The 14272-nt window shown below is 50.1% G+C and overlaps 1 protein-coding gene across 4 annotated transcripts in view; it reads left to right on the top strand.

Moving 5' to 3' along the window:
• Positions 1-246: 246 nt before the first annotated feature.
• Positions 247-14272, top strand: part of KCND3 (potassium voltage-gated channel subfamily D member 3) — a 101990-nt gene continuing 87964 nt past the window's right edge. The window contains exons 1-2 of one of the 4 annotated variants that reach the window (XM_015650550.3): positions 247-604; positions 5678-6862. In XM_015650550.3, coding sequence (XP_015506036.1) covers positions 5754-6862 — 1109 coding nt within the window. In that variant the 5' untranslated portion in view covers positions 247-604; positions 5678-5753. Of the gene's footprint in view, positions 605-1094; positions 1406-5677; positions 6863-14272 lie in introns of those variants that run through there. The other 3 variants (XM_015650553.3, XM_015650552.3, XM_015650551.3) reach the window with 3 other exon arrangements.

Raw genomic sequence — 14272 nt, 5'->3', positions numbered from 1 at the left:
AGGGAGCGGCCCCGGGAGGTGCGGGGGACACCGGCCCCGGGAGGTGCGGGGGACACCGGCCCCAAAGCTTCACCTGCGGGCGGGGCGGGGGCAGCGGGAGCCCCCGGCCGCTCCCACTCCTGCTGCCCTCCCGCCCCTCGCCGCTACCGGCTCCGCACATCCCTGATTGCCCGGAACAGCCCTGATAGCCCGGAACAGCCCTGATAGCCCGGAACAGCCCTGATAGCCCGGAACAGCCCTGATAGCCCGTTCCAGCCCCGATAGCCCCGCACAGCCCTGCCGGTCCCTCGCTGCCGGCGGAAAGCTCGGCGCTGAGCCGCCCAGGAGCCGAGGCGATGGCGAGGCAGGCGAGCCTCGTGTGCGTTCTGCTCTGACTTTATGGAAAGCATCAACTATCGCTGCGGCGCGTCAGTCAGAGCCGGGAGCTGCCCGGCAGAGCAGGGCAAGGCTGGCTCGCTCTGATTTGGGCTTATGGTTATTTACTTAATGGAAACTCGACAGCAAACAGATAAATGAGAGAGGCTGCCGGGTCTCTGAGCGTGCCGAGTCCAACTTCTGACCGTGGATGAAAGAGGGATGCTGAGGTGGTGTGGAGACAGGACTGGTAAGAGCTGCCAAGGGAGCAGGGCAAGCCAGAACAGCAGGACGAGGGGCAAAGGGAAAGGTGGTGGGAAGGAAGAGAGGAGAAGAAGATAGGGGAAAGATCGGTTTAAATCCGAACGATTTCTTTTTATTCCTGAACGTAGCCTTCCGCCCTGGCCAAGGTGTTGGGTGTAGGTTTGTGATGCTGGAGGAATCGCTCGTTTTCTTGCCCAGAATGAATCCCTGCTGCCTTGTCCCCGCCTGACCGGGAGCCAGCAGGGACACGCGGGGAGCTCCGGGATAGAGCCGTGAAGTTCATCCCATACTTTCCCCCCTTCATCTCCCCCTTGGCACATTAGCATGCAGGGTAGGCTCTGGTGTGTATTTAACGACTCCATTTGCCGGCGCTGTCAGCTCACACCGCCCTTCTCCAGCCGCCTCCCCGGAGCAGCCGGCTCCAGCCCCGGCCGCGGCCGCCCCGGGGATCTCGGGGCCCGGGGCCGCTCCCAGCGGGGCTGGGCAGCGAGGGCAGAGCGGCGAGCGGGGCTGGAACGGGAGGGGGCAGCGCCAAGCGAGCTCAGCGAGAGACGCGGAGAGAGCCTCCGTGTCGGCAGCAATGAGCGAGAAGCTGTTTAGTCATCTCTCTATATATACTTTCACAATGATGATCACATTTACTGATTGCTTCTGACTGCAATTCAGAGAGGGAGGCAAGAGGCAGGCGGCACAGTTCACCTTTTATCCTGAGGAGTGACTGCTCCCCCTTCCTTCCCGTTCCCCACATTTAGCCCTGCTTTGGGCGCCGGGTGTCTTTCCTCTCCAGGTAAGGCAGCGCTGCGAGCCGGCAAGATGGGGCTCTCCGGGATCTCCGAGCTCTCCGGGATCTCCGAGCTCTCCGGGATCTCCGAGCTCTCCGGGATCTCCGGGATCTCCGGGATCTCCGGGATCTCCGAGCTCTCCGGGATCTCCGAGCTCTCCGGGATCTCCGAGCTCTCCGGGATCTCCGGGCTCTCCGGGATCTCCGGGATCTCCGGGATCTCCGGGCTCTCCGAGCTCTCCGGGATCTCCGGGCTCTCCGGGATCTCCGGGCTCTCCGGGATCTCCTGGATCTCCGGGATCTCCTGGATCTCCGGGCTCTCCGAGCTCTCCGGGATCTCCTGGATCTCCTGGATCTCCGGGCTCTGCGGGCTCTCCGGGATCTCCGGGCTCTCCGGGATCTCCTGGATCTCCGGGCTCTCCGGGCTCTCCGGGATCTCCGGGCTCTCCGGGATCTCCGGGATCTCCGGGATCTCCTGGATCTCCGGGATCTCCGGGCTCTCCGGGATCTCCGGGCTCTCCGGGCTCTCCGGGCTGGCTGGGAGGGAGGGAGGGGAGAACTTTGCATGCATTTATCCTACGCCTGTTGCTTTTGCTCCCAAATCTCCCCAACAGACGGAGGGAGTGAGTGTTTTGCAGAAAGTTTTATTTTCTGGTGTTGCTGCGGAGGGGAAGGAATGTGTGACTGACAGAACACACCGAGGCTTTGGCTGATATATTTTGCTTTAAAGCAAAGGTCCCTTTGCTGCCTGAGCCTGGCCCAACAAGGACAGGAGAGGGAAGAAGGGATGATCTCCAGGCTCCTCACTCCCATTAGCAGTGTCTTCTCAAGAAACCCGCAGTATGTTTATCGGTCCGATTTCAGAACAGCCCTGTCTGATTCTAGAAAGGGACACACTGAGATTTTCGGTTTGTCTCTGCTCTCTTGAGATGATGAAGGGACATTGATCAGTGTGGTATTGCCGTGGGAAGAATCCATCCCTTATTTCTGGACTCTATAGGTGAACAGTCCTTACTGTTCTCTACCAAGTTTTCCTCCTGAGCTTTCCTGAGCCAGCCTTGGCTCTCAGGGTTTTGCTCCAAGCCGGGTGAGACCCGGGTGAGACCCGGGTGAGACCCGGGTGCCCCCGGAGCGGCTGCGGCGGAGCCAGCGCTGGTCGGGAGAGACCCCGAGCAGCCCTGGAGGGGACCGGGGGCTCGTGCTCAGCCTTTTCTATCAAATTCCCTTGACTGTTTCATTGTCCCCATAGTTATCTAAAGAAAACAGATTCTTTTCTCTACAGATACTTTTTTAAATCAGGAAGAAAATGATTCTATTTTGTGTACCAGGTCTTCTAAATGTCATCAGCAGGGTGCCGGTCTGCTGTGAACCAGTTCCTTTTAAATTACACGCAGAAATGATGGTAATTAAAATTAGAAATATGGGTATAGCTAAATATATGCTTGTTAGAATTAGAGTGTGTCTGTTTTCTATGAGAGCTCCAGAGACTGTCAACAGTACATTAGATTTTGAGTCCAGCCAATTGCTTTCCAGCCTAAACAGACTGGTTAGCAGTCACCAAAATCCAAGCAGGCAGAAGAGGAGGATTCTTTCTACATTCTGGAATTCTGCATTCTACATAAATGAGTTACTTCATCTTTTTTTGACTCAGCTTAGGTTGTGCAGGTCAGAATTATAAATCCCGTCCTCTCTCTCTCTCTCTCTCTCTCCCAATTTTCTTTCACTTCCTTCAGGGAGTAGTAGAGTTCCAAGGACTCATGGACAAGAAAAAGCAAAACCTCTGCAACAGGGAATTTCACTTCTCTTCCCACTCTGGGTCCTTCAGATAATTTACAGCTGAAAAAGCCTCCTCTTCTGTGTATCTTGAGGATCAAATGTGACAGATTCAATGTAACTCTGAGAATGAAGCTGGCTGTGCTCTGTTGTTCTAACCAGCTGCATCTCTTGGACCCAGAGAAATGGGAACTAAATTTCCACACAAGAATTCCCCTTTCTTTCTCTTTTGCTTTAATCTCCTGTCCCTTTCATAGCTGAGATATTTATAGTTTCCCCACATATACTGCCAGCATGAAAGGACCCATTTTATCTTTTAAAAATTGATTTAAAAATGTGTAAGTCACTTATGAGTTACCAGTGCTTTATTGGAACAATTATATGTGAAGTATTTATAGTGCCTCAGCAGCTAATGTAGGTAACCTGGAATCTACAGCCAAAGTTATCAAAGTACAGAAGAGGTTTTTAACGTGCTTCCCCTGAGAAATCAGGGGAGATGAGGATCCAGTGTGCTGAAACTGGTCAGGTCACCTGTCAGTCCTGGCAGAAGGACTCTGGTGATGGTGCTAAGGGAAATTAAAACCCAGGGAAGTCAGTCTGCCAGCAGGGAAAGCAGGAACAAGATGCCTTTTCTCGGTTTCTCAATTATTTGCCTGTACATATTTGGTGACTAATGGATGAAACAGTTCTTATTCAGCTGTTTCACTTATTTTAAGTGTTTCATGGGAGTTAAAAGATCCACCACTGGTGGTAGAAGGGTGCAGTGGGAGCCCACGGAGCCCCTGGAGATGCCCTTTCAGCTGAGGGCTGGGGGAGCTGCTCAAAGTCACGCAGAGAGAGTTTCTGGTCCCCCAGGGCGGCCGGGCCAGCGCGATCCACGCAGGAAATTCCTCCTTGGGGGGAGAGAAAAAGTGCTGGTTTAACACTGAATGATTCTTCAGAGGGAAACACTGTGGATGTTTGCTCCAGTGCCATGTAGATCAGCAAAGTGTCTCCTCGGGATAAGCATCGCTCTGGGTTATTACATGTTCCGTAATTACCAAGGCTCTTCAGCAGCAGTTAGACGCTCGCACGAGGGATTTCAATTGTCCTTTAGACGGTGAAATTGCACAGGAAGATGCTCCACATTAAGGTGATGAATGTTAATTTGCCCCAAAGAGGAAGAGCATTTCTCTGAGCACTTGAGGCATTTTCACATGGACTGATTCCATCATTTTTTATTCAGTGTTTTGATGGCCCATTGGAATCAATAAAGCTGCAGCCTTACCGGCTGGAATGGCAGCTTTCATATGAGTTCAAAACTTGAGAGTAAAACTGCCTACAAAGATACAATTAGGCTTTGAGGCAGTGGAATCAATGGAATTGATAAATTGGCTTTTGATAGGGCTCCTAATGCACCTTGCATGACCTTTCTTCAGATAATTTCATGGTAGAATTAGAAAAGCACTAGGGGAGTGAAAGTAAAAACAAGTTAAAACAAAAGTTAAAGACTGTAAGAACTCTGACCAAAGATCAAAAAGATAAATTCATGGCTAGATCAGAATACAAAAACTACTCAAACTTCAAGAGAATGTTTGCCTCCGGTGGCTGAGGATCTGGACAACTTGGGATATTCCTCATCTAAAAATCCAAGCGTGCAGTGAACATGTTTTGTTTCAACCTTGGAGTCCTTCAGTTCTTCAGCTGAAGGATTCTTCCCCTGCAAGCCAGGAAAAAAGCAAAGCAACTTCTTGCTGGGAAGAAATTCTCCAGCTTTGGAGCCTTCCTTCGTTCCAGTGTTCTTGGTATTTGTTAGCTTAATCCATCAGCCTTCACTCCTGGGATTGAAGCTTACGGGTGCTCAGGTATTCTGAACAATGTTTCCCCAAAATCAGAATTTTCCTCTGGTCCAGAGGAGGCTGCAGTGTTTGCCAAGAGAAAACTCCACCCCTCAATGAAGGAGAGCAGCAGAAAACTGCTGCTGAGGCCAGGCCTTGAATTAAAGATGGAATATAGCTGGTGAAAACCAGAGAAATATTTCTATTTCTTTTAACTAAAGATGTTCTTAGCGCAAGATTCAGAACATACTGAACTTGTTCAGGACTGGAAATGCAGCTAAGCCCAGTCATGGGTTTTGGTGGTGTACAGTTCCACTGCAGGCTGATTTCACTGGAGCTCCCAGCTCTTTCTTGACAGCTGTAGTTAAACTGATGAGCACAGGAGGCTTACACCTGGGGAATTATGGATTAGTCTTGTTTGTGAGGAAGCAAATATAAATTACGGTGTTTATGCTACTTTTAAAATGCTTTTAATGAGGAATCATTTGCTATTCAAAATTTCAATCTATAATAATGCCATAACCCCGCTGAGCTGATTATCATGTGCCTTGTTCAACATCATTCTTCACCTGGGAGGTGAGGGTGAGGCAGTGGTGTGAAACTCTCGTGTCTGTGCTCATCGTGGGCTGTTCCAGGCAGCGGGGCAGGCCCCGTGTGACTGTGTGCTGTGTTCTCTTCTGTGTTCTAGATGGAACTGCTCTGACTCCCAGCAGGTCCCAGGAGCACCCCAAGCCTCACCTCCAGTAACACGGCCCGGGCTCACCATGGCAGCAGGAGTGGCAGCGTGGTTGCCCTTCGCCAGGGCGGCTGCCATAGGATGGATGCCGGTGGCCAACTGTCCCATGCCACTGGCTCCAACGGAGAAGAACAAGAGGCAGGATGAGCTGATCATCCTCAATGTGAGTGGCAGGCGTTTCCAGACCTGGAGGACTACACTGGAGAGGTACCCGGACACTCTCCTGGGCAGCACGGAGAAGGAGTTCTTCTTCAATGAAGACACCAAGGAGTATTTCTTTGACCGGGACCCCGAGGTCTTCAGGTGCATCCTCAATTTTTATAGAACTGGCAAGCTGCACTACCCCAGGTACGAGTGCATCTCTGCCTACGACGAAGAGCTCGCCTTCTACGGGATCCTTCCCGAGATCATCGGGGACTGCTGCTACGAAGAGTACAAGGACAGGAAGCGGGAGAACGCGGAGCGGCTGATGGATGACAACGACTCGGAGAACAACCAGGAGGGCTCCATGCCCTCGCTGAGCTTCCGGCAGACCATGTGGAGAGCCTTCGAGAACCCCCACACCAGCACCTTAGCCTTAGTCTTTTACTACGTCACCGGGTTCTTTATCGCCGTGTCTGTGATCACCAACGTGGTGGAGACCGTGCCGTGCGGCACCGTGCCGGGTAACAAGGAGCTGCCCTGCGGGGAGCGCTACGCCGTGGCTTTCTTTTGCCTGGACACGGCGTGCGTGATGATCTTCACCGTCGAGTACCTGCTGAGACTGTTCGCGGCGCCCAGCCGCTACCGCTTCATCCGCAGCGTGATGAGCATCATCGACGTGGTGGCCATCATGCCCTACTACATCGGCCTGGTGATGACCAACAACGAGGACGTCAGCGGGGCCTTTGTCACGCTAAGGGTTTTTAGGGTTTTCAGGATTTTCAAGTTCTCCCGCCATTCCCAAGGCCTGAGGATCTTGGGCTACACTTTGAAGAGCTGTGCCTCCGAGCTTGGCTTTCTCCTCTTTTCCCTCACTATGGCAATCATCATCTTTGCAACTGTGATGTTTTATGCAGAGAAAGGGTCCTCGGCAAGCAAATTCACCAGTATTCCTGCTTCCTTTTGGTACACTATTGTAACCATGACAACACTGGGGTGAGTATTACTTTTCCTTTTCCTGAGCAGCAGGCAAGCATGCACTGGGAGCTTGACTTCAGCTTCTTCTCAGCGTTTTCCTGGGTGCATGTTCGAGAAGGGGCTGGAAGCGTTGAGGGCTGGATTATTCTTTGCCTTACAACTTGTGCAATTTGTGTGCAGTTGTATAAACCAGAAAAAGCACTTACACCCACTTGACAAATGCTCGGCACCACGGTAAACGAGTGCAGGGGGAGCAGAGTGGTGGAGTAGCAGGTTGTGATTCATTCCTGCAGGAGGGAAAAGCTGACCTGACTGCAAGGGGCTGGGAGGGAGAGCTCTGTTCTCTCTGACATTGCCCCAGCCGTGCTCTCACACAAAGCTGCTGATGTATCTGTTGTGTCTCGTTGCAATGTCACTCCTTGTTTCTCCCCTCGGCTTGCCAGCAACACAGATCTGCTGAATTCAAGTGGATGTTGTGGGTCACTGTACTGGAATGCTCAGTGATGGCCAGGACATGATCTGGTTTTTACTTAATCCAGCAGGATTGGGGTTTCTCGTCTGTGTTCAGCTGTGAGGCTGAGAACCGGGCGTGCTGTGGTGGTTGCAGTAGAATTTCAAACGTTCCCATGGACAGGTACAAAGATAATGAAATCAAAGCGAGGGGAATGTAGCCTGGAGGGCACTTTTCCCCCTTGGATTTCATTTCTGTCTCACAGATATTGCTACTAAGATTACAGATTTGTGCTTCTGCTGCTCTGAACCAAAACCTCTGCGAGCAGAATGGCCAAACCCTCACCCTGACAAGGTTATGTAGAGGAAAGTGGGCATTGCAGGCTGCTGCTTCAGGCACACATAAAGCCAGGATTGAGTGCAATCTCCTCTTCCCACACATCAGAACAGTACAGGAAGTTTAGAGTTACTTTGCAAAGAGTTTTCCCACTGGAGATTTCACACAGTTTAATATTCAGATGTAGACAATTCTCCTCCTTGTAACACAGTGACCACTTTTTCTCTAAACTGCTTTTGATTTTAAACACTTCTCTGTGCCTATTATAGAGGAACAGGCTCACAGTAGCACTTTTTAATTATTAAAATCATAATTCAGCTGTCAGAAAGGCGCCGAATCTGGGAACACGACAACTGAAAGACTGAATTTCTTCATTAAGTGCAAGTGTAGAACCTGTTTGTCATAGTCACCTACAGATCTCTTATTCTTCCTTTTTAATAGCTAAGCAAAGTTTGCAAGTTTATGGAAAAAGCTGTTCCTTACTCTGGGAAAGGCAGTGCTTGGGAATCAGAGCTGGGCTTTGCATCCCAGCACTGCCCCACGCTGGGGCTCAGCTTTCCATATTCTGACTGGTCCAAACTGGTCAGTTCCCCCCTCCTGACCCCCCCACTGTATCTGATCAGTTTCAGAGGGACCCCTGCCTTGGGTGGCTCCTTCCCGTGTCTCTGCACAAGGGGAGATGTGTGAAAATCCAGCTCTATTTTCAGATTCCCGTTTAATAATGATCCCATCCAGCCCTGACAGACACAGCCTGCACCCATCCACGCCTGTCCTTCATCTCTGACAGGAGCCTCGGGGCCAGGAGCCACCCTGGGTGGGTTGGGGAGGGCTCCAGGACGTGCAGAATGTGCTGGAGAGCAGCTGGGGCTCTGCTCCTGCCTCGCTTTGGGTCCCTTTCCCTCCCTTCCTGAGCACAGGGACAAACCCAGCGCTCCCAAGGAGCTCAGAGTGTTCCCAACTTGTAATCACAGAAATCATAGAGGAACAGGTGCTGGGAAGGAGTTGACATGGATTTAAGAAATCAGATATTTAAACATGGCTTTGTCAGGGTTCATTGGAAAGGGACCTATAAAATGCTGTCAGTCTTAAAACTGAGACTCCTGGTGTTACTGGTTTGGGTTGTTTGACTGATTTTTGGGTTGTTTCACCATCTAGGTCTAACCCTGCTGGCCCCTTCATCTCCCCAAAAATCCTTCCAGTTCTGACAAACTGGCACTTTCAGACAATATTTCATATACATCTTTCTTCAGAAGTCTTTTCAATCTGTTTGGAAGGATCTTGTTACTAATGAGAGTCCTGGCAATGCCAGCTGCACAGGTGCTGCCAGAAATGCAGCCAAGGTCTCCAACGTGCTCCTCAAGCCATCAGATCCCTCCTCTGGCCACTTCACTGCTTGGATTTCAGCAGCACTCAGGGCTTTCACAGAGATCTTAAATATGTCCTGCCTTTTGCCCTTAATAGCTCAGCCAGCATCTAAAACAAGAAGCTGTGAAGCACAAGAGTTTTTAAGTCAAAACCGTAGATATATATCTACATGTAGTTTGTTTTCACCACCAATGTGTTTAAATCCGGGTAAGTGAAGGTTTCCCCGAGGCTGGAATGCCACCATTGCTTGGACAGAGAGCCTTGCAGGAGTGGTCTGGAATGTGCAGGAAAACTTTTTCCCTGATCCTGGGATTAACTCCATTTGTGTAGAACAGAAGTTTACTTACAACAAACAAGCAAACAAAGCCAAGAGTAGGAGACCATTAACCCTCCCTCACTGTACTGTGCATCAGCTGCTCTCCCAAATTCCCGAGTATCTTTGGGATACACTTCCAGACTGACCCATAAATAAAAGGCAATGAAAATGCATTTCTTGAAGGTGAAGCCCAGCATCAATAAATGACCTCTGGTTTTGGTGGGGTTACCATGCAAATCAGTTCAGAGAAATTTAGGATGACTGGCAGGCTCCTTAGGCAGTTAACAGGGACCAGGTACAGCAGCTTTTCTGGAGTGGGAAACAAAGCAAAGGAATTAAATTATACTGACCCTGCATCTCCAATCCCTCTGCTGTGCTCATCAGCCCTGCTTTAACAGAGGCTGTTTTTAATTTAACACAATTTAAATTTTGCTCAGGAGGCTTTCTAATGAAAGCATTATTCTTGGGTGCATCTTAAATCAATCTGAATTACTGAAACAACTATTCAAAATTAATTCAAAATCAGCTCTCCTATTCATGCAGAAACATTTTTCTCAAGAGGCCAACAGCTCCCCATCTCCTCTCGACAGCCCCAGTGCCACGAGCTCTGCCTTTGCCAGTCCTTTCCTGTGTCCTGCAGGAGTTTCTGACCCCTGGCCCCCAGCTCAGGGGTGCAAGTGGTGCCAGGAGCAGCAGAGGAGCAGTGCCAGGCCCATCCATGGCCCTGTGCTGGCTTTTGGCTAATTCAGTATGCAATCCCTGGGTTTACATCTCTATGGAAATGTGTTAATGAGAGTGAATTTGGTTCCCTTGGTACCAGTGCATTGGTTTTCATGGAATCACAGAACAGTGGGGGTTGGAAGGGAACTTAAAGCCCAGCTCATTCCAGCCCCCAGCCATGGGCAGGGACACTTTCCACTAGCCCAGGCTGCTCCAAGCCCCACCCAGTACTCAGTTTAATTCACTTTTAGGGTGTGATACGGATGGGGAATCCTCAGGTTCTGCTGCTGCCCCTCATGTGCAGCACAAACACAAAACCTCTGTCACCCCACTAAACCCCAAGCCAGTTTTGCCCAGAGAAAGTGTTTTCTAAGCTTTTTACAGCTGTTTTCATTTCATCTGACAGCAGCAGTATGTTTCAGACTCCTAGGCAGTGTCTGTGACCTGCAGCAGAGGCATCAAACTGTAGCTGTGAAAACCTGAGTGCCACAGGCTGCACATCACAGCCAGGCCACCCTCAGTGCCCCCGACAGGGGAAGGGACACCTGGGATGCTTTGGGTTGGAGGGACCTCAGAGCCCACCAGAGCCACCCTGCCATGGCAGGGACACCTCCCACTGTCCCAGGAGCTCCAAACCCATCCAGCCTGGCCTTGGGCACTGCCAGGATCCAGGGATGCTCTGGGTGTCTGTGCCAGGCCTGCCCACGCTCATATTGCTTCCCAATATCCCATCCAGCCCTGCCCTCTGGATGCCATTGTAGGAAGACATTTCCCCTTGTCCTGTCAGTCCATGCCCATGTAAAATGTTCTACATTTAAATTCTAGCTCATTTCAATGAGCTCTCCTTTAGGCACTGGAAGGTGCCGTAAGCAAGGAATATTTCTGGGGGGAATTGTCACCGAGACATTTGGGCTGTTTTTGTCAAGAAAGCAGCAGTGGCACAGCCTGAGCACTCAGTGAGTGCCACAGAGGCTGGTGCTGGCTTTGGTTTGTCCTGAGGGATACACTGTGCAGCTTTCTCTCGCTCAGAAAAGCTGAGCTCCCACAGCTCAGCGCCCTGGGGGTGCTCGTCAGAGAATCTCTCTGGCTGACTGTCGCCTTCACAATTTGCAAAGGCTTTTAGAGCCCTGTCCCTCTTTCAGGTTGGGCTGCACTGCTCCCTGTTCAAAGACACAGCTCAGTGCACTTGGACAACACAGGCCCATCTGTGTAATTCATTCAAGGAACCAGGTTAACGCTGGGAAGTCGATAAAACAGCCCTGCTGGCCTGGTTATGTCAACAGCCTGATGTGGAGCAAGAGCTGGAATTTCTTAGAAGGTTTATTAGCTGAGTGTGTAGAGAGCAGGGGTTTGAGGGGAGGGTCTGTTTGGTTTGTCCTGGCTCAGCGTTGCCTCTGCCAAATGTGGATCAGAGCAAACACGAGCGAGCGGGAGCCCTGAGAGAACATCAGTCTCTGTTGTGTTTATTTCTCGGTTTTTCTCCTCTTTGCTGGAGCTCAGTGGTGGCCAGGAGAGGGGACAGAGTGTGAGCGGTGCCGGGGCACGTGGGGGCCGCGGTGCTGCCAGCTGGGCTGAGCCCCGAGCACGTTCCAGCGCTCGCTGCCAGCACCGGGAGAGCAGAGCGAGCTCTGATTTCTGCACAGCACAACCACTCAGGCTGATAGTAACCTTCATTCACCCTCCTTCACACAGACCGAGAGCAGTGTGCAAAGGAAGGAAAATAATAAATCATCTCTGGAGCGCTGCCACTCCCGGCTCCTCGGGAGAGATTGTTGTTTGGGCCACGAGTCACGTTGTGCCTGTCAGGACTTTGGGAGCCTCCATTAAACTGGATCAGGAAAAACAACTTGAATAGGAACACCACTTTGCATATTTAACATCACCAATGGGAAGATGGATGAGATGTGGGGTGTTTCCTTTGTGAAGGAAGGTGCTGGGATTTCATCACTCACCATTTCCCACACAGCCAACAATTCCTTATATCCACGGGCCAGAGAACTGCTGGAATTTAATACACAGAAAGTCCAATCAAGCCATGAATTGATGGAGCTACACAAAGAGGCCATTTCCTTGAGCTTTCATTCTCTTCACTCCAGCTTCATCTTATACAAAACGTGTATCAATTTTCTTCTCCTAATGGATTTACAGATATTGTGTGTGAAATGTCTTTGTATCAGAAACTACAGATGGAACCTTTTCCCTTCACTATCTTGATATAAATCTCAGGCAAGCATCTCATTTTTAAGCTATTTGTATTCACCAGAACCTCAGAAGTATTAAAATACCTTTATTCATTCTTAGAGCAAGTGGAATTCACTGGATGCTTTTTTTTCTTCTCTTAAAAAAAATTATCCATCCTTACGCTTTTTGTGGCTTTGGATATTTGTAACAGTTGCACGTATGTGCAAACGCACCATTTTTAATGTGCAAGACAAAATAACTTGCCTTCAGGGTAACTCATTGTGTGAGAAGTGAATTATTTTGAATAAGGCTAAGAAATGGTGCTGACTAAAATTGTAACGTGACTGCTAAATTTACCAGTGGAAGCCTTGGCAGGGATGCATCTATAGCAACTGATTTACAGATTTTTTTTCTGATCTCCTCTTTCTTTCCCCTCACCCTTTTCTTTCTAACCTGCCTCACAGTAAGTGCCTGAGAAATAGAGATTAAAGATAACATTGCATTTTCATTGGAGATGAAGGGAAGTGATTGGCGTGCTGACTGGATCTGGGCTATTTTTAGTCTCATAAAACGATAATTTCATAACAGAGCTGACCCAGTAAAAGTAATCAGTTTACAGACATCAGCTGGAAATAAGGGACAGAGTAGCCACTGTCAGTCTGAGAGCAGGGAGAGGGGAAGGGAAGTTAAAGGCCCTGGAACAAATTAGCCCAAATGAATCAGGTTCCTCAGCTGATTACAGCCCACGGGTGTGTACAGGGAGAGGAGCACAGGGAGCAGCACCATCCTCATCCTCACAGGCACATCTGGCCACCACGTCCTCACCCAGCCTGAGATAAACCCCAACTTGTTTTAATGTCAGGAAAAGAACAGGAGAAGTTTGTTCTGCACTTTCTTCAGGGATCTGTTCTTTCAAGAGCTTGGAGCGACAGGACAAGGGGGAATGGCTTCAAAATGCAGGAGAGAAGAGAGGCTGGGGAGGATTGGCACAGGGTGCCCAGAGCAGCTGGGGCTGCCCCTGGATCCCTGCAAGTGCCCAAGGCCAGGCTGGAAAGGTCTTGGAGCAGCCTGGGGCAGTGGAAGGTGTCCCTGCCCATGGCAGGAGGATTAAATCAAGATGATCTTGAAAGTCTTTTCCACCCCAAACCAGTGTGTGTTTCTGGGGATGGGGACAGCAGTGACCAGACACAGCCTGTTCCCAGGTGTGTCCCAAGCACTGCAATGGAATCACCTCATCAAAAATAAAAAGGAAAAAAAATACAAAAAGTGAAGGATAAAGAAAGAAACTTTCCCTGAGCATGAGGCAGCACTGCTCCCTGGCAGCTGCCCCATGCCCAGCTCAGTGCCCGGTGACCCGGGGAACCCAGAAGGTGAGGAAGAAAAGAGCTGCAATTTGGTCATTTACCGATTGCCTCCCACTCTCACTGCTTCACCACCTAGCACAGAAACCCTTTTCTGTCAAATCCCACCACATCCATTGTGAACTGGTTAATATTTTCCTCCAGTGAAGGCAGACAGATGAATGTTTTTCCTGCAGACCAGAAGACAGGCAGCGTTCAGCCAAGCTCTGCCTTCTCCTGGACAGACAACGCCTGCAGAAACAGATTGTGTCTATTTAACTATTTACCACTGCTACATTAGAACACACTCAAGGGCTGTAATTCACCTCTTAAAGTCACAAGTAAGTGCGGAAGAGTTATTTTAAAATCAATATCTAACAGAATGCCATTGTTCCAACATTTAAACCTGCTGGGAAATTACTAGGAGGCATGTGGCAAGTCAAATCACCGCCTGCCAGAGGAGGAAACAATTCATTACTCCTTCCAAAGGTGCGAGCCTTTCCTGGCTTTTCATCCTGCTTGGCAGCCTCAGAGTGACGCTGGAACATCTGGCTCTTTCTTTCCTTCATTCCTCCCCGATTTTGTGCTTTTCTTCTGCCTTTCCATCGTGGACTTTTTCTGTCCCACGCGGGGCCGTGCGGGTTTGGGGCTGTCAGGGCACAGTCCCGGGTTTGGGGCTGCCCCAGGGCACAGTCCCGGGTTTGGGGCTGTCAGGGCAC

The sequence above is a fragment of the Parus major genome, chromosome 26 (genome assembly GCF_001522545.3).
Source record: "Parus major isolate Abel chromosome 26, Parus_major1.1, whole genome shotgun sequence".
Classification (NCBI taxonomy): Eukaryota; Metazoa; Chordata; class Aves; order Passeriformes; family Paridae; genus Parus; species Parus major.
This window is presented reverse-complemented; position numbering and strand designations above follow the sequence as displayed.